Source organism: Dendrobates tinctorius, unplaced genomic scaffold (genome assembly GCF_039654945.1).
Source record: "Dendrobates tinctorius isolate UK_male_01 unplaced genomic scaffold, ASM3965494v1 ptg000107l, whole genome shotgun sequence".
Classification (NCBI taxonomy): domain Eukaryota; kingdom Metazoa; phylum Chordata; class Amphibia; order Anura; family Dendrobatidae; genus Dendrobates; species Dendrobates tinctorius.
The window spans coordinates 1682916-1702854 of NW_027361775.1; the positions used below are offsets into that span (position 1 = coordinate 1682916).

The 19939-nt window shown below is 46.1% G+C and overlaps 1 protein-coding gene across 9 annotated transcripts in view; it reads left to right on the forward strand.

Moving 5' to 3' along the window:
- DST (dystonin) overlaps positions 1–19939 on the forward strand; it is a 732471-nt gene that overhangs the window by 330120 nt on the left and 382412 nt on the right. For all 9 annotated transcript variants that reach the window (XM_073589123.1, XM_073589125.1, XM_073589124.1 and 6 more), the window contains 7 exons: positions 90–273; positions 8947–9104; positions 9997–10175; positions 16250–16388; positions 17595–17788; positions 17989–18148; positions 18610–18693. In XM_073589123.1, the coding sequence (XP_073445224.1) occupies positions 90–273; positions 8947–9104; positions 9997–10175; positions 16250–16388; positions 17595–17788; positions 17989–18148; positions 18610–18693 (1098 nt within the window). The remainder of the gene's footprint in view (positions 1–89; positions 274–8946; positions 9105–9996; positions 10176–16249; positions 16389–17594; positions 17789–17988; positions 18149–18609; positions 18694–19939) is intronic.

Sequence of the window (19939 nt, forward strand, 5' to 3'; positions counted from 1 at the left end):
CTGTTATATTTAGTGCCATCATTGTACTGCCATTTCTCCTGTGTATAACTGTTGATGAGACTAATAAACTGTATAACTCTTTATTGCAGATTAAAACTTTGCTTCCTGGAGAACATCAGCAGGTTCTCGGCAATCTGAAAACTCGTTTTGATGAATTCCTGGAAGACAGCCAGGAGTCAAAGATGTTCTCCATGTCTGATATAGGACAACTGGAGAGAGAGGTCAATGTCTGCAGATTGTACTATGAAGAGCTTCTAAAATCTGCAGAAAGAGGTAAATATATTTTTTGTATTGCTTTGCATATATACAGCACTTCAAAGACATTGTTGTAACTGTCCCCATTGGGGCTCACAATCTAAATTCCCTGTCAGTAGATCTTGAGTGTTTGGGAAGAAACCAGAGAACCCAGAGGAAATCCACATGGAAAACATGCACTCTCCTTGCACATGTTGGCCTTGTTAGGATTTAGTGGCAGGACCCCAACGCTGCAAAGCAGCAGTGCTAACCACTGAGCCACCATGAGCACGTATATTACAGTGCAAATTAAACTGAATACATGGCCAATCCTTTAAACCCACATATTGAACCATAAGGGTGGAATCACTGGGAAAGGGTTATGGCAGGTTCTAATGTAGTAATTAGAACGAAATACAGGATCCAAATAAGAGAAATATCAGCCTTTGATTTCTCGTTCGCCTTATTGGGGGACACAGAGACCATGGGTGTATGCTGCTGCCACTAGGAGGCTGACACTATGCACAAAAAAAGGTTAGCTCCTCCTCCGCAGTGTACACCCCACCGACCGGCAGGAAGTTCCTCAGTTTAGCTTAGTGTCAGTAGGAGGTGGACACGGGTCTTTTATTAGACCCATATCTACCTCGTCGTGCGTCGTTCCTTTACAGGTTTCGGAGGGATACGGAGTGAACAGTCACATTCGTACTCCCACAAAGAGACTATGAGTACGGCGTGTACTGCCACCCCGTATCCTCATAGGTCTCCGCGGCAGGACCAGGAGCCTCGCACAGGTGCGTGCCAGCTATACGGACGGTCCTTGCCCCCCGCCTCCCACCATCTCGCCTACCAGAGCCTGACGGTTGGACGAGGCGTGGATTCCATAAAGACGACAGACAGCGTGGGATTCTCAGGTACCTTTATTGTGGCCCCCGGCCTGGGTGAGTATGCGATCTAGCGGTCCCCCGGCGTTTTCATCCTAAGGCGGTCGCCGGGGGACCACGGTAGGGCCTGCGCGCCCGCTTCTCCCCACGGTCGCCACATCCATGAAGGCCCCTGTTCTTTCGGGCCTTGTTCTGCGCCCCCCCCCCCCGTTTTTATTTCATCCCGGCAGGGGTATACAGGGGTCGGGCTGTGGGAAGCAGGGACGCGGCCAGGGGTTGCTGCCCGGTGCTGCGGCGGGTCTTCCGCGCCGACCCCCTGCTGACAGGCGGCCGGCGCTATTAATTTAGGCCCCGGCTTCATCTCGGGCCTACCGCTGCGTCGCGGCCACGCCCCCTGCCCCTTTCTTCTAAGCGGGCTTCTCTCCCGCCCGTCCTAGGCCTTCCCAGCCCCCTTGCCTCACACCAGCCTGCTATTGGACAGCGGGCGGTGCTAAGGGGATCTCTGCGGCGAGCTCCGCCCTTCTTCTCCCTCTGGCAGCGCGCCCTTTTCCTGGTGGTCGCCATCTTCTCAGCCTGCCAGCCGGACCTCATTCCCTGCCGGATTTCGGTCGCTGGGCATTTTTTTTTTCAGCCAGATTGGCCTGGCCTCATCCTGCAGCCAGATCAGAGAGCGTCGCCCTTGGGGACACCGGACCGTGAGTAGCTCTGCACCTGCAGACTTACACCCTTCTCTGCCTTCTGTCCCCCATCCGGCCCGCACTGCCTCTCTTTTCACTATGTCCAACGCTAAGTCTGATCGTACCCGCTCTGCGTCCAGCCCGACGCCGCTCAGGAGCCATCCATAGCCCCAGGGGCGAGTGAGCCCCCCCATGCCGGGTTGGGCCTCCTCTCAATCACAGTCAGTGGCAGACCTCATCAAGGTGTCTCAGTCTCTAGTAGCCGTTCTGGACAAGTTGCCCTTGGGAGCTTCGGCGGGACCCAGCACGTCTCAGGACGTCCCATCTGAGCCAGCCAGCGGCAGTCGCAAGAGGCCCAGGCAGGACCTCCAGGCGGAGTCCTCCCCTCGTCCTACCTCACCCCATAGTCCCCAGCAGTCTCCCTCTCGGGCCTCCTCCCCCGAGTCAGGCGAAGCGCTTTCGGAATCGGAAGGGGTCTTAGAGCTGGATTCGGACCAGGATGCGAACATGAAGGTTACGGTGCAAAACCTCATTGCCGCGATTCACCATACCTTTGACATCGCTGACGCCCCTGCGAAATCCTCAGATCAGGAGGTTTCGTCCAGACGGGCGGAAACACCATCCAGGGTGTTTCCCTTCCATTCTGAGTTTGGAAAGATTTTTACAAAGGAGAGAGAAGATCCGACCAGACTCTTTCAAAGAGGAAAGCGTCTCGGCGTGCTGTACCCGTTTGCTAAAGATCTCACGGACAACTGGGCCGCTTCTCCCTCGGTGGACCCTCCCGTGTCCAGACTTTCTAATAATACGGTCCTTCCGCTGTCAGGTGTGGCGTCGCTAAAAGATTCTAATGATAGGATCATAGAATCTCTAGCAAAATCTGCCTTCGAAGCGGCATCAGCAGCGGTATGTCCAGTCTTTGTTTCTTCTTGGGCAGCAAAGGCCATATCCACTTGGGCAGATGACCTTCGGCAGGGCATTCTGGCTAAGGCACGACCAGAGCATTTGGCCGATCTCGCCAATCAGATTTCCCATGCGGGGGATTATCTGCTTTCTGCCTCCTTGGATGCCGCATCTTGCGCAGTTCAGGCGTCAAGTAACATCGTGGCAATCCGACGTACAATTTGGCTCAAGGCCTGGCAGGCGGACTTGTCCTCTAAAAAGTCTCTGACCAATCTGCCTTTTCAGGGAGTGCGTCTCTTCGGATCACAATTGGATCAGATTATTAAGGACGCTACCGGAGGTACGAGTTCTCTTCTCCCCTCCAAGCCTCGCAGACCTCCTCCAAGGCGTCAGTTTCGTCCCTTTCGGACTTTCCGCCGTTTCAATACGGCGGAAAACCCTTCCAACCAGCAAAGGCCACAGGCACGTCAGGAAAGAAAGAAGGTTTCCTTCAGGCCCACTCCGTCCTGGCGGTCCCACTCTTCCCAGGGAAGACCGTCCAGATCTAGATCTGGACGGTCTACGTCCGCATGACTACCATCGGTCTCCCGTGGGTCCCTTCCAATTGGGAGGTCGACTTCTCTTCTTCAGCGACGTCTGGCTCGCCTCAGTAGAGGACGCTTGGGTCAGAGAGGTTGTATCAACAGGATACAAAATAGAGTTCATTTCTCTTCCACGGGATCGTTTCTTACAATCCCGTCCGCCGAGGGATCCGGCCTTGGTCCCGGGGTTCGGTTCGGCCATCGCCTCTCTTCTCAGTTCCGGAGTGATTGTGCCCGTTCCCGAATCGGAACGCTTCACAGGGTTTTATTCAAACCTGTTTGTGGTGCCGAAAAAGGACGGGACAGTTCGACCCATCTTGGATCTCAAGTTACTCAACAAGAGAGTTCGCCTTCGCCACTTCCGGATGGAGTCAGTTCGCTCGGTAATTGCTTCCATGGAGGAGCAGGAATTCATGGGTTCCATAGACATCCAAGATGCCTATCTACATGTGCCCATATTTCCCGGACATCAGAAGTTCCTGCGGTTTGCGATTCTTCACGAACATTACCAGTTCGTCGCGCTTCCTTTCGGGCTCGCCACCGCTCCCAGAGTCTTCACGAAGATTATGGCGGCGTTGATGGCCTTGTTGAGGATCAGAGGTCTCGTTCTTTTTCCGTACCTCGACGATATCCTGATCAAGGCCCCCTCCTTTCAACAGGCCCGCCTAAGTGTGGCAATCGTTCTAGACTCCCTGTCCAGTTTTGGTTGGATCGTCAACCGGGAAAAGTCCTGTCTGGTCCCTACTCAACGCCTTGTGTTTCTGGACCTTCTGTTCGACACTCGTCGGTCAAAGGTATTTCTCCCACAAGACAAGATTCTTTCACTGCAGCAGGGCGTGCGATCATTACAGATCACACGATTTCCATCCCTCAGGACAGCCATGAGGGTCCTGGGGAAGATGGTGGCGGCGATAGAGGCAGTTCCCTTTGCCCAATTTCACGCCAGGCCACTCCAGCAGGCCATTTTGTCCAGGTGGAACAGGTCGGCTCTGTCTCTGGATCGTCCGGTTCACCTTTCCTGCCGGATCAGGCGGTCTCTCAACTGGTGGTTGACGTCTCCCCTCATTCTCTGGGGGCGGTCTTTTCTTCTCGTTCTCTGGCAGATTGTCACTACGGACGCCAGCCTCATCGGCTGGGGTGCAGTGTTCCGCAATCACACTGTTCAGGGTCGATGGTCGACTCAGGAATCAGCTCTGCAGATCAATGTCCTAGAGATACGGGCGATCCATCTAGCTCTCGTTCACTGGGAAAGGCGCCTCAAGGGCCTGCCTGTCAGGATTCAGACAGACAATGCCACAGCGGTGGCGTATATCAACCGCCAAGGGGGGACACGGAGTGTCTCAGCCCTGGCGGAAGTGTCCAGAATTCTTCAATGGGCAGAGACCTTTGTTCCAACGATTTCCGCGGTTCACATTCCCGGCGTGGACAACTGGGCCGCCGATTTCCTCAGCCGCGAGGGTCTCCCGGCAGGGGAATGGTCCCTACATCCGGAGGTGTTTCATCTGCTCTGCCGTCGGTGGGGAACCCCGGATGTACACCTCATGGCATCTCGCCTCATCAGGAAAGTCCCACAATTCGTGTCCAGGTCTCGGGACCCTCTGGCAGTGGGCGCCGACGCTCTGGCCGTCCCTTGGTCACAGTTCGTGCTCCCCTACCTGTTCCCTCCTCTGCCTCTTCTTCCCAAGTTGTTGAAGAAAATCAAAGCAGAGGGGATTCCAGTCATCCTCATCGCCCCGAATTGGCCCAGAAGGTCTTGATTCGCAGACATTGTCAACCTTCTCGCGGACGCCCCTGGAAGCTTCCCGACGGGCAGATCTGCTGTCTCAAGGCCCGATTTGCCACCCCGATTCTCGGTCGCTCAATTTAACGGCGTGGCTGTTGAGACCAAGGTTTTGAGACGGGCAGGATTCTCTGATCGGGTAATTCATACCATGATCCGCGCCAGAAAGCCTTCTTCTTCGAAGATCTATTACCGTACTTGGAAAGCCTATTTCTCCTGGTGTGAGGCCAATGACATCGCACCCTTGGTTTTTTCGCTCCCTTCTATTCTGGCGTTTCTTCAGGCAGGGCTGGATGCGGGGCTTGCTCTCAGTTCCTTGAAGGGTCAAGTTTCGGCACTGTGCATTTTATTTCAGAAAACGCTGGCCTCCCGGCCCCAGGTCAAAACCTTCCTCCAGGGTGTGGCTCACACGGTTCCTCCGTACCGAGCTCCCGTGGATCCTTGGGATCTTAATTTGGTTCTTCAGGTTCTGCAGGGTCCTCCTTTTGAACCTCTCAGGGACGTTTCTCTTTCCCTCCTTTCTTGGAAAGTGGCCTTTCTGGTGGCCATTACCTCCATCCGGCGCGTGTCGGAATTAGCGGTACTTTCTTGCCGCTCTCCTTTTTTGGTCCTTCATCAGGACAAGGTAGTTCTGCGGCCTCCGCCCTCTTTTCTTCCGAAGGTGGTATCTTCGTTTCACCTCAATGAGGACATTGTTCTGCCATCCTTCTGCCCGAGCCCAGCTCACCCTCGGGAGCGGTCTTTGAACAAGCTGGACCTAGTCAGGGCATTGAGAGTCTATCTAGCCCGGACGACTTCCTTGCGGAAGTCAGACTCTCTGTTCATCACCCAGCCTCAAAGGCCACTATTGCGCGCTGGATCAGATCGGCAATTTTGGAGGCATACCGGGTCAAGCATCGAGTGGCCCCTCCAGGGATCAGAGCGCACTCTACCCGGGCGGTGGGTGCCTCCTGGGCGGTGCGCCACAGAGCTTCCGCGCTGCAGCTTTGCAAGGCTGCAACGTGGTCATCGGTTCACACCTTTGTGAAATTCTACAGGGTCCACACCTACGCTTCGGCGGACGCCAGCCTAGGTAGAAGGATTCTGCAGACTGCGGTGGCGAGTCCACTGGCCTGATGGAAGTTTGTTTCCCACCCCAGGGACTGCTTTGGGACGTCCCATGGTCTCTGTGTCCCCCAATAAGGCGAACGAGAAAACAGGATTTTTTGGGTTGCTTACCGTAAAATCTGTTTCTCAGAGCCTTCATTGGGGGACACAGCAACCTCCCATGTTCTACAACTCCTGTTCTTATGTTTGTCGGTTTGTTACAGTTGAGTTGTTTGTTCTGTTTTCAATCTATTCTGTTACTTCTCCTACTGCTTTCTCACTAACTGAGGAACTTCCTGCCAGTCGGTGGGGTGTACACTGCGGAGGAGGAGCTAACCTTTTTTTGTGCATAGTGTCAGCCTCCTAGTGGCAGCAGCATACACCCATGGTCTCTGTGTCCCCCAATGAAGGCTCCGAGAAACAAATTTTACGGTAAGCAACCCAAAAAATCCTGTTTTTCTTTCTTTGTGGATCAAAAGCTGCCATAAACATACTTATTGTTTCCAGCCTTATAACTATAAAATGCAGCACTTTCTTCACGTTTTAAACATGTTTTCCCACCATAATAAATTATCATCTATTGACATACGGTAATTGATAAGTTATTAATTTCTGAGAGTCTGACCACTGAGACCCTTTTTGATCCCAAGAAAAGGGTACTGAAATCCCCTGTTTGAGTGGAGCAATGGTCCCGCATGTGGATCATGGCTCCAGTCATTATATCGCTGACGGAGATAGGTGAGTGTACGGAAACTCTAGAGGCCCAAACTCGGGATTGGCACAGGCTTCTAATTATTTTGGCATTTTGAGAATATTAATTGAGAAGCCTAATATTTCAATGGCGACACATAGTACTGGATTAATCAAAGCTTTTACAACAGAATTCTGGTGTAAAATCTTTGAAAAGTCAAAAAATTTAGGTGCATCAGCTATATTTTGAGACTTCACGCCAGTTTCTCCCAGCTCTGCCGAAATAGGTGAAACTGAGGTAGGACAGGTTGCAGCAAGGGCGTTACCCCACAGCTCGACTAATTCATGCTGATCTGTGGCGTTCACAATGCCAGAAGTCTCATTCCAGTACCTGAATGGAGTGAGATTTGTGGCATGGCCCATTGAGTAGTACTCCACTTGTCAGATGCTCCTTGCTTCATGAACACAAGCGAGCACCTCTTCATGAATCACGAAGGTCTGACTACAGCATGTCTCCTCAGCAAGATAATGCTGATCTTGATGAATCGAGTCCACAGTATTTGGTCAAGTATACACTCAGTTCTCATGTAATACTCCTGTGTAAGGAAAATTTGTTAAAAATGTTGTGACATAATATCTAATTTACGTAGTTAATTTTACTATATTATCACAACTCAATTCGGAGTTAAAAATATCTACTTTTAGGAAGAAAAAAAGGCAAAGATCAATGGAAGATGCTATAGTTTTGAAACATCATGAAAAATCCCCCTATTAATAAAGCTTTTAAAATCTATACCCCATTATGGCATACTTAGGGTATGTTTCCTTGGTCAGTAAACGCTGCAGATTGGATGCTGCATACAGCCGCAGCGTCCAACCCACAGCGTCCAGCATCCAGATGTTACAGCATAGTGGAGGGGATTTTATAAAATCCCATCTCCACTATGCGTGCAGGGACGCTTCCCTGCATAACCGGACATGCAGCGCGTCTTTCAGACCGCAGCATGTCTATTTTTCTTGCAGAGACGCTCAGTCTCCGCAAGATAAATATCACCATCCAATGTATAGGACGTGGTGATTCCGCACGGTTCAATGAATACATGCGGAATCACCGCTCACCTTGAAAAAGACACCTTGAGTGTCGGAACGTGTGGGTTTCTATTTACCACTTTGGCTGCACGGCTGCTTTTTAGATGACGGGGCGACTGTTTCCATCTCTCTCGGACTGGACTGGCTTATGGTGATGTATTAGTCTGCCTTTCTTTATCCAGGCTAGTGGCTTTTTCCACCAGTACACTCAGCGTCTAGGAGTCTAGCATATAGCAGGTTCAGATTGACAACTGTATAAATCTTTGTTTGTCACCATATTGAGAATGTGGATTAAATTTTGGTCACATCTCATCTATTTGTGAGTCTATATTAGCAGCATTCCTATAAGGATCTATTTTCAGTGCAATAATAAAATATCAAATGGCCAGTGATTATATAATATTGATTGTTCTATATTGAACCCTTGTAGACTTTGTATGTCCTAGTCTCATGGACTTTTTAAGTGTTTTTAATCTGTGTGTTTTGTTTTTGGCTTTGTAAACAATAAAATATATTTTTAAAAAAAATCTGTTGGTATTGTATATGATGATCCTATATATATATGCATGGTCTTTTTCATGTTGTTTTGGGACGCTTCCCTGCGTAACGGACATGCGGCGCGTCTTTCCAGACCGCAGCATGTCTATTTATCTTGCGGAGACGCTCAGTCTCCGCAAGATAAATATCACCATCCAATGTATAGGACGTGGTGATTCCGAACGGTTCAATGAATACATGCGGAATCACCGTGCGTCCAAAGCGCTGCCAATACTGACCGTGGAAACATACCCTTACAGACTTCTGGAATCCTTAGTAACAGATATGGGTTCAGAAGTATTAAATGCTTCAGTTTAATTTACCTCATTGATAGCTAATGTTAGACTCCAGCAGACACTGTTGCAGTGAATTGACATGTTCAGTACGGTACAATGAACACAGAACAATATGGATCTCAAGTGTGCTTTAATACAGGGCATAAATCATATTAAAAATGAAAAAAAACCCCATCTATATTCAATTTTCAACAGAGGAACAAGAAGAATCTGTTTACAACCTATATACCTCTGAGATTAGAAACTTCCGCCTGCGTCTGGAAAGCAGTGAGGAACGGCTTATTCGACATATCAGAACACCGCTAGACAGAGATGATCTACATGAAAGTGCCCTGAGAATCTCTGACCAAGAGGTAGGTCAAGCTGACAGTAGGATGTTACTGCAACTCTTGGGTGGCACATTTTGTTCACACCTATATTTGAGCAACTCTGCCTGGGATGTTCGTCGTCAGGCTCTGTCATTTCTACCAGGAGGAAACGTGCCACTTTATTATTTTCTATTAAAATGTCAGACATCCATGACAGGAACATTGGGTCTCCTTTATGCAACAGATTCCTTTGTTGCATGAATTACATATATGTGTTCCGGTGATGGAACAGGGAAACAGATGTCCTAACGCCACTGCATAGAAATACATGCAGCCGCACACTCTGGTCCCAAGTGCCGGCGGCAATGTCAGGTATTGAGACGTGAGACTCGTGCGAGTTTCTTGTAAGTGTGACCCCGGCCTTAGATTGACAATGGTATGTATTGGATAACAGCAGTGATCAGAGCTCAGATCTGGCTGCTGCTGTTAGTCCCAGACGCCGGTTATGCAACATATTCAGTATCCATCTCGTGTGGAGAAAACTCAGTATGTATTGGATAACAGCAGTGATCAGAGCTCAGATCTGGCTGCTGCTGTTAGTCCCAGACGCCGGTTATGCAACATATTCAGTATCCATCTCGTGTGGAGAAAACTCAGCTCCTGAGCCCTTTCCACATACTATGACCCTGGCTCTGATATACAGGTATGTCATTTTGCGCTAAGAGGTTAAATGAAGTAAAGCATGGTTTGGTTGGATGGTTTTCCTTAAAGGAACCAGCTGTGTATATATAGTCATCCAATAGGTGCACAAGCGGGTACAGCAAGCTGGAAAATAACATCCTTTTTAAAATTATATTAGGAATCTGTTGCTCTATTGGTTTCTTGTATGAAAATATAGTTTTTATAGTATTAAAGCTTTTTTTTTTTACCTGCACAGAAATTAAAGAAGGACTTGGATCATCTGAGAGTAGATTTATCCGCAATTACAGATAAATGTGAGGAGTTCTTCAGCCAGGCTGCGGCCTCTCCATCAATTGACACTTTACGATCTGAACTCAATATTGTTATCCAGTCTATGAGCCAAATCTACTCTATGTCTTCCATTTACCTAGAAAAGTATGTTGAATTATTTATGATTATAATGTACTTACTATAATTTTATTCTTTAAAAATAATTCTTAAAAGCTATGGAAACTTTTGACATTAAAAAAACTTGATTTTTACATATTTTATTGCTTACCTATAGTTAATGCAATTATTCTAAGTTTCATTTGGCAATTTTCATTCCTTCATTCATTTTTAGTAGTGATAATCGAGTATACTCGTTACTCGAGATTTCCCGAGCATGCTCGTGTGATCTCCTAGTATTTGGATGTGCTCAGAGATTTAGTTTCTGTTGACACAGCTGCATGATTTGCAGCTGCTAGCCAGCCTGAATTCATGTGGGGATTACTTGTTTGTTAGGAAATCCCCAAATGTATTCAGGGTGTCTAGCAGCCGCAAATCAATGCAGCTACGGCGACAGAAACTAAATCTCCGAGCACATCCAAATTCTCAGAGATCACCCGAGCATGCTTGGGAAATCTCGAGCAAAAGGTATACTCGCTCATCACTAATTTTTAGACCTCCAGATATGCAGTTTACAGCCTGATCCACGTTTCATATTTTTCTCTTGTGGGAGTGTCTCTCCCAGTAATCTATATTACTAGCTGGATGTGAGCTCTGTGTGTGCATGGTGCTGAAGGTTTCAGTAACTAATATATCATCCCTGTACTTATTTCCTCTTCATGTGCTTTCCTCCTTTTCTTTAACCTGTTTTCTTTGCTTTCCGTGAGATATTCCCCCCTGCTGTCCATATTGTGAATATCTGTCTATTTCCCTGCTGCTATTTCTAACACTGAGAATGCAGTCAAGAGAACACGCTCTGATGATTTGTAACATTTTTGCAGATCATTCAGATAAAGGACTGAAAGGCACTTTGCAGCAGCAAAATGATAATTTTAGTGAAGATTATTCATAAGGTTAGAAGAAAAAAGAAGGGTTATTCCAGGCACCAGTTCCAGCAGTTAGTGTGTTGACACTACCTAAGTCCTCTTAATTAACCTTTCAGGATCTCTTCTGGGTGGAGCAAACGCATATAGTGTATTGTCAAAGGTAAGAAGAAATGCAGCACTCACTCAAACATGGTTACATGCGGACGTGCAGGTGTCAGGGGAGTAGTTTATGAACCCCTGCACCTCCGCATGTAACCCATGTTTTCTATGTAATGGATTAAACCACAAGTTTAAACAGGATCGGGTGAGCGCTGCATTTCTTCTTACCTTTGACAATTCATTATTCATAAAGTTGCATACCTTTGCATTTAGGAAGCAAATAAATAAATAAATAAATAAAAAATATACAAATGTGTAAATAGCCTATAAAGCAGTGTTCCGGTTTTAAACTTTAGTAGCCTAAGGCTGTGTGCACACGCTGCGGCTTAGGTGCGTATTCAATTCTTTCTGCGGATTGAAAACCGCAGATAATCCGCGGGGAAAATTCCGCACCGTCTGCATTGCGGTTTTTGATTCCCATAGGGAATCATGGTACTGTACACCGCAGCAAAAGCTGCTGCGGGTCCGCAGCAAAATCCGCAGCGTGTGCACACAGCCTAAAGGCTTGTTGTCTTTGAAAGTAACCAAAGGTTCTTTACTTAACCTCTGCCTCTCTAGTGCCACCTCTCTTTTTACTAGTCTCACTGATCTTTGTTGACGTGGATGCAGTGATGATGTCACATTGACAGCAAGTGACTTTTACCGCCAATCTGAGCAGAAAATACAACAGTACAGTGGAGGTAATGTCTCCATTGCAACCTTTTAAGGAAGACTGCTTTGTTGCAGCAAATATGTGGCATTAGTGCGGTATTGGGTAAATAATTGCGACTTTGTTATCTTCACACAGAGCAAGCCTTTGGAAAACCACTGGTAGTTCTTTTTGGTCTATGGTCTTCATACTTATCCTGTTAAATGTGCTAGAATTAGTACGTAAATATCGTACGTTTTCAAATACAGTATAATGCATGGAGGGAGGTTTGAGAGCTGCCACGAAATACATCCAAATTGGTTGATCCAAATCACATGTGAAGATAGGGTGCCTGTCCCAGCTAGTTAGCATAGCAAAGTAGAGAAAAAACAAAGGTTTTGACGGCAAATTAAGCCATATTAAAATCAAATAGCCTGACGCGTTTCGAGTGCTTCACTTGCACTCTTAGTCAGAGGGATATGACTTTTTTTTCTATACAGTATAATGGTAGATTTAATAGAATGTACTGATCTGCTAAGTTTTAGTAACCATGAAGGATCCGTAACAAAAAAAATTGGATAAAACATGCTTTTCATATTATTTCTGTGACAACAGGAGCTATTTTGCAAACTATATAGATTGTATATTTTTTGTTTAAAGAGCACCTGTTACTTGATATAAATGTGAAATGTTGTTACTTGGTGTACATGCTGAAGTTTCTGCTCCTCTCCATTCCTGAGGAATGGTCCACTCTTCCCTGTATGTAAATCTTGTCTTTTGACACCTGGGCCTGGTCCTAAAGAAGACCACACCTAATTGGATATTAAAACTAGATATGTATACAGGTAAGAGGGGGACATATCTGAGGAATGGAAAGGTACGAACAAAGCCGAGTGGAGACCAGTGACATACCATATCAAAAAGACATACCATATATACTTGAAAATAAGCCGACCCAAGTATAAGCCGAGGCACCTATTTGTGCCACGAAAAACTGGGAAAGCGTATTGACTCTAGTATAAACCGGGTTATGCATTGTACCCTAATCCCTATTCTGGTCTACATGGTTCCTCATCACTATCCTTGTATGCATGGCTTCTCATCTCTGTTCTGGTATGCATGGCTCCTTATCCCCATCCTTGTATATATGGCTCCTCATCCCCATCCTTGTATGCATGGCTCCTTATCCCCGTCCTTTTCTGCATGGCTCCTCATCCCTGTCCTGATATAAATGGTTCCTCATACCTGTCCTTGTATGCATGGCTCCTTATCCCTGTTCTTGTCTGCATAGCTCCTTATCCCTGTCCTGGTATGCATGGCTCCTTATCCCTGTCCTGGTATGCATGGCTCCTCATCCCTATCCTTGTATGCATGGTTCCTCATCCTTTTCCTTCTACGCATGCCCCCCATGAGAAAAGCTTAAAAAACTCCTACTTACCTTCCCTGCGCGCTCTCGCAGCATCTTGTTGTTTCGGCTTCCAGCAGCTCCCGTGGCTGAGCGATCTTGTGACCCCGCTAATTAAGGTAATGAATATTCACCCCTCTCCACTCACCCGGGATACGTTATCGGCCGGCATCAGGAGCTGCTAGCACCGGAACAAGATGCTGCGAGGGCGCGCAGGAAAGGTACGTAGGATTTTTTTTTTTTACAGCTGCTGGAAGCTGGTGGCTGTGGTTGTAACTGTGCGCACTATGAAAGAAATGAATATTCATTGACAGTGCAGTGAATATTCATTTCTCTTTAGCAGCAGGCACAGTGAGGCTAAGTGCGCACGTAGCAGAAAATTTCTGCTTAAAAACTTGACTCCCTTCCCAGAAACCGCAAGGTTTTTTTGGCGCGTTTTCCGCGCATTTTTTGCGCAGAAAACGCACGGTTTTTATGCGTTTTTTTTCCCACGCGTTTTCAAAACGCATAGAACTAGCCAGAAACGCGGAAAAATCTGCGAAATTAATGAGCATGCTGCGTTTTTTTTCGCGGTAAAAAAAACCCCACATCAATATGCACAAAAAGTGCAAAATGCATAGAAATGAATGGGAAGCTTATTTTTAGCGGTTTTATTGGAAAACCCGCTAAAAATACCGCTAAAAACCGCTGTGTGTGAACACAGCCTTACAGCTGCAGCTCCTGCCTTCTGTGACCCTCTACTCTGCCACTTCCCCTCCTCTGCCAGCTCCAGCCACCTGTGACCCGCTGCACCGCTACTCCCCCTCCCCCCACTGGCTCCTGGGACAATGACTCGTGTATAAGCCGAGGGGGCGTTTTCAGCACAAAAAAATGTGCTGAAAAACTCAGCTTATACATGAGGATATACGGTAGTTATGACAAATGACAGGTCCTCTTTAAATGTAATGTCCACTTTTAAACACTATTATTTTATAGTGTTATATTTTCACCATCAGAGTGGTATCACTAGTGCATAATACCTGTCACTACTAATATACTTACCAGCTGTCGTCTTCTGTTCCTCGCAACCATGCTCCTATCCTGCTTTGCCATCTTGTGAGCACAACTTCTGACTGCTAGGAAGTCAGAGGTAACGGTCACAAGCTCTCAGTGTGAGTCTATGAGACCCTCATTCCGGCCTCATTATGGCTCTCATAGACTTACATTGAGTAGTGACCTCCAGCTCGACCAGCAAACAATGAAGCGATCCATCTGGTCACAAAAGTCAGAACGGTGTAGAAAGCAGAAGAAGAAAGTATTCTGTAAGTACTGTATATTACTGAGTGAAGACCACATGCATTAGTGATACCACTACAGAAGTGAAATTGAAAAAAAATGCCATAGTGTTGCTTTAAAGCAGGCTAAATTGTCTGCCTAATTTTGTTTTGCATAATTTATAATCCCGTGCAAAGATAATTTTGCTGCTTTAATCCACCACTGAGGAAACTGCTGTTTAAACATTTATACATCATATTACATAAACAATGTGTTGTGAACTAGCTCCCCCTGGAGGCACCTCAAATTTATCATCCAACTATGCTGCTTTGGCTGAAAGAATGGGTATTGAGAGTTAGGGCTCATATTCACTTGTGAGTCTCTCGCATGAAAACCTGGCACTACTGCCGGCACTCAGACCGGAGTGTGCGGCTGCATAGAAATACATGTAGCTGCACGCTCCGGTCCCAGTGCCAGCGGCAGTGCCAGGTTTTCATGTGAGAATCGTGCGAGTCTCTCGCAAGTGAGTATGAGCCCTTAGATTAAGTTCCAACCATGAATATTATGAAATAAATGAAAATATATATGAAATAAATTTTTTTCTACTGCATATTTTTCCTTTGCAACAAAAATCAGCTTCTTACAGTACAAGCAAATAAAACTGCAATGACAAAGAAATGCGAGTAACCTAAATTACATAATAGGTGCAGAACATCTGCAACATCAAAAACTCACGAAAAGCTCATCATGGGAATGTAGCCTTATGAAGATATGTTATATACCTAGACAGCACAAAATATTAGTCTTAAAATATATGTGTGCTATAAGGAATATATTTATGGCGTGAGCTTTGTTGCATTCTGGGTCTCAGGTTAAAGGCCCAGTCTAGCTAGCGAGATTGCTGATTTTGTGACGCCACAGTGATCTCGCTAGCGAGATCGCTGTGTGTGACGGGGATCAGCGACCAGCCCCCCTGCCTGGTATCGCTGATCGTGCTCGATCGTCCTGGGCCATTTTTCGATCGCTGGTCTCCCGCTGGCCTGCACGCATCGCTGTGTGTGGCAGCGAGAGACCAGCGATCAGCGACGCTGGGTTCTAATGTAAACATCGGGTATCCAGGGGCCGCGGCTCTTGGATACCCGCTGTTTACCTTGGAAACCGGCGTACACGCTGGTTTCCAAGGTAAACAGCGGGTATCCAGGAGCCGCTCGCCTCTTAGATACCCAATGTTTACCTTGGAAACCAGTGTGTACGCCGGTTTCCAAGGTAAACAGCGGGTATCCAAGAGCCGCGGCTCCTGGATACCCGATGTTTACATTAGAAACCATCTTGCACGCTGGTCCTGATCGCTGGAGGGGCTGTCTATGTGACAGCTCACCAGCGATCAGCCTAACGATGTCCCAGCGATCCCATCCATGTCGGATCGTTGGTGGGATCGCTGGGACCTTGTTATGTGTAACGGGGCCTTAATAGTTGATAACTGCAGGAAGCAAGATATTGGCCAAGCAGATACAGTAGATAGATAGATATGGGATAGATAGATAGATAGATAGATAGATAGAGCAATGTCAGCGTTGTATATAAATTAATACAGGCAATCAATTTTCTAACTGACTTGATCTTCTGCTAAGAATTGCTTTATTCATTTTCTTTCCCAATTGTGTTGACATTAGCTCAAAAATTATCTTAAGTCTTTAATAAATTAATGAAGCCAGTTATTCTTCGCATTTCTTTTAATTATCCCTCATAGATTAAAGACAATAAATCTTGTGCTAAAGAATACACAGGGAGCCGAGACGCTAGTGAAAACATACGAGACCAAACTGTGTGAAGAAGATGTCATTACAGCAGATAGAAGCTCAATTGATCGACTGATTGCCACCTTGAAGGTATGCATCTTTATGTCTGAACCCATGCTGTATGTTTTCTACTGGATTCCTCCCTTAGACTGGTTGCGTTTCATGGTCCACATACAGACCGGAATGCACAGGCTGACCCCTGGTCTCCTGACCCAAACATACTCTGTCATAGGCACATTTAAACCTGTAATTTCAGGTCTAGACACCCAAGGTCAGTCAGTACATTCTGGTCCATATGTGGACCTTGAAACACATACAGTCTTGGCCAAAAGTGTTTGCACCCTTGAAATATTTTTTTTAGAAAATTAAGTATTTATCTCAGAAAATTATTGCAATTACAATAATGTCCAGCCCATTTTGGGGATTTGTGTGAAATTCTGTCCAATTTGCCTTTTCTTTGTGTTGTTCCAATACACACAAAGGAAATAAACATGTGTATAGTGTTAGGCAGTGACCGGTGTCATATGTGAGGGTGACTATGTGTCCCTCAGGATGCGCACAGAAGTTTATTGAGGTTGCGGGAGCACATTGCAATCCCAGGCGTAGCTGAGATTGCAACTCAATATAAAAATAAATGTTGGTGTTGGGAAAGCTACTGGTTCAAGGCAGATTTAAGAAAACCTGCCATGGGCTTTTATTTTTGAAGTGGACTACAGGATGGTAGTTGGGCGGTCCGCTTCCTTCCCGGCCAGGTCTTCTATGTGGCCGACGGCCTGGCTGCCCTCAGCTTATACAGTGGTGCAGTCGTCTACACCAACCGGTCCAGGTTACAGACTATCTTGTTTTCCTGGTTGCGATCCGGAGGATACCATTTGAGTTCAATTGTAAGTTTTCTTTGGAAATTAAAAGACTTTGTTTTGAACTTTCCTGAGTCCCTGCTTGTCTGTCACAGTGCACCAGCTCCGCTGCACTACAATAGCAAAACATGTAATTGTAATAATTTTCTGGGAGAAATACTTCATTTTCTGGAACAACTTCAAGGGTGCCAACACTTTTGTCAATGACTGTACATCTGGACTTGGCCCTATAGTAGATTTCGACACTTATTATTTACATATTATGTCTCAAATCTTATTATTTATTACGATGTATTTTGAGACTTATTATTTATGTGGTAAATGTAAACTCTTATTTTTACAAGACATCTAGATACTCCTTCTTTCCCTGAAAATTCCACTGGTGATTATTTTTTTTTTAAACCACAATAAAACCAGTGATTTTTAATTTTTATTATAGCAATGGAGATCAGAGGTCGATGAAAAAAGAGAGGTGTTTCATGCACTGGAAGATGGACTGCAGAAAGCCAAAAGCATCAGTGATCAAATGTTCAAAGTGCACAAGGAGCGGGATCTTGACTTCGATTGGCACAAAGAAAAGGCGGACCAGATCGCGGAGCGGTGGCAGAATGTGCACTCTCAGATTGAAAACAGGTTTGCACACATTTGTCAGAGGATTCTACAACCCATACAGAATTGAAACAAAAGACAGCGCAGTGTCTTGTGTCACAAATGAAAGGTTTTGCAGAACATGGAGAAGTCTCTTTTCTGAGTGAATTCTTAAAATATAGCAGTCTGTCTATTTTATGAGGCATTGATATTGTTTCTTTTACATTGTTTTATTCATTTAATAGATTAAGAGACCTGGGTGGAATAAGTACGTCTCTGAAATATTACAAAGAATCTTATGTGGCACTCGATTCATGGATTAGGCAAATAGAGGAAGGACAAAGCAAGTTGCAGGATGGCATGCTCGATAGTAAGGCCCTTAACAAGCTTCTGGACCAACAGAAGGTAAACTGAGTGTCTCTAAAAATTCCAGTCTGTCTAGTTGTGTACAGTAATACCAAGGTTGACTGATTACAGCAGTAATTTGAGAGTCAATTAAAGTAATGTTCATGGTTTCTCTATTCATTTCTGAAATTTCCCTGCTTTGTTTAAAGTGACATGTGGCCTGCAGGGATGTCTTCATCCTCCTTGACTAAGAGTTGTCTAGTAATGAAGCTTAGAGAGGTTGTCCAAGATTAGGAAAGCATTGATGCTTTCTTCCAAAAACATCAACCCCACCTGTCCACAGACTATGTGTGATATATTCCAGTTCAGTCCACTCACAATACCAGACAGAGGCCACGGGTGAATGTTGTGTTGTTTCTAGCACATTTTGGACATGTTTTCCAATCCTGACTATCCTGACTTTGATAATTATTTCTTATAAGAATGTATCCTGACTCATTCCTGTCTTCTTGTTATTCTAGAATTTGATTTCTGAAATCGAATTGAAGCAAAGTAAAATGGACGAATGCCAGAAGTATTCAGAACAATATTCTCTGGCCATCAAGGTACAATTTTTATTTTTTGGTTACCAAATGATTTTCTTTCTGTACAGTATACAAAATGATTACCATATACCGTATATACTCAAGTATAAGCTGACCCGCCTAATTTTGCCACAAGAAACTGGGAAAACGTATTGACTCGAGTATAAGCCTAGGGTTTGAAATGCAGCAGCTACTGGTAAATTTAAAAAATAAAAATAGATACCAATAAAAGTAAAATTAATTGAGACATCAGTAGGTTAAATGTTTTTGAATATCCATATTGAATCAGGAGCCCCATATAATGCTCCATACAGTTCATGATGGGCCCCATAAGATGCTCCATACAAAATATGCCCCATATAATGCTCCATAAAGTTCATGATGGGCCCCATAAGATGCTCCATAGAAAAATATGCCCCATATGCTGCTGCTGCGATTAAAAAAAAAAAATTACATACTCACCTCTCGTCGCTGGGGGTCAGGTGCCGGTTTTGCCACTGGCTCAGGCACCCCGGCACTTGCGATATTCACCTGTCCCCGTTCCACCACAGTGCGCCGCTGTGTCTTCCCTCTCTCTGCAGTAACTGTTCCAGGCAGAGGGCGCACACTAAACACGTCATTGTGCCCTCTGACCTGAACGCCACAGCCAGAGGACCTGGAAGACACAGTGCGTCGGTGGAACGGGGACAGGTGAATATCGCGTGGCTCACCCTTCCCCAGTCCTACTCACCCTCCTGGCGCTGCTACATCTCATTCCGGGACGGGCCCCGGCATCACTCTTCCTGTCTTCTTTCCAGTGCTGAGCGGTCACGTGGTAGCGCTCATTAAAGTAATGAATATGTGCTCCACGCCTATGGGAGCGGAGATGCGCGCTTATTCATTACTTTAATGAGCGGTACCATGTCACCGCTCAGCACTGGAAGGAAGACAGGAACAGAGATGCTGTGCCTGAACTGAGATGCAGGGACTGATATGCAGCGATAACACCAGGAGGGTAAGTATGATGTCTTCTGCTCCCCCATCCCCCCTCCCACCCGCCGGGGGGGGGGGGGGGCGTTTTCTGCACAAAAAAATGTGCTGAAAATCTTGGCTTGTACACGAGTATATGCGGTAATTTGATCTCAGCCCATTTCTAAACGATCCTGGCCCTCCTGCAGGACTATGGCGTAAGTCTGCTTCACAGCACATGGATTGCCACGTTGCTCCAGATTATGCAGTCACAGGACTTTGTGTGCTGCTGTAGCTTACTAGGTCAAGTGCCATATTA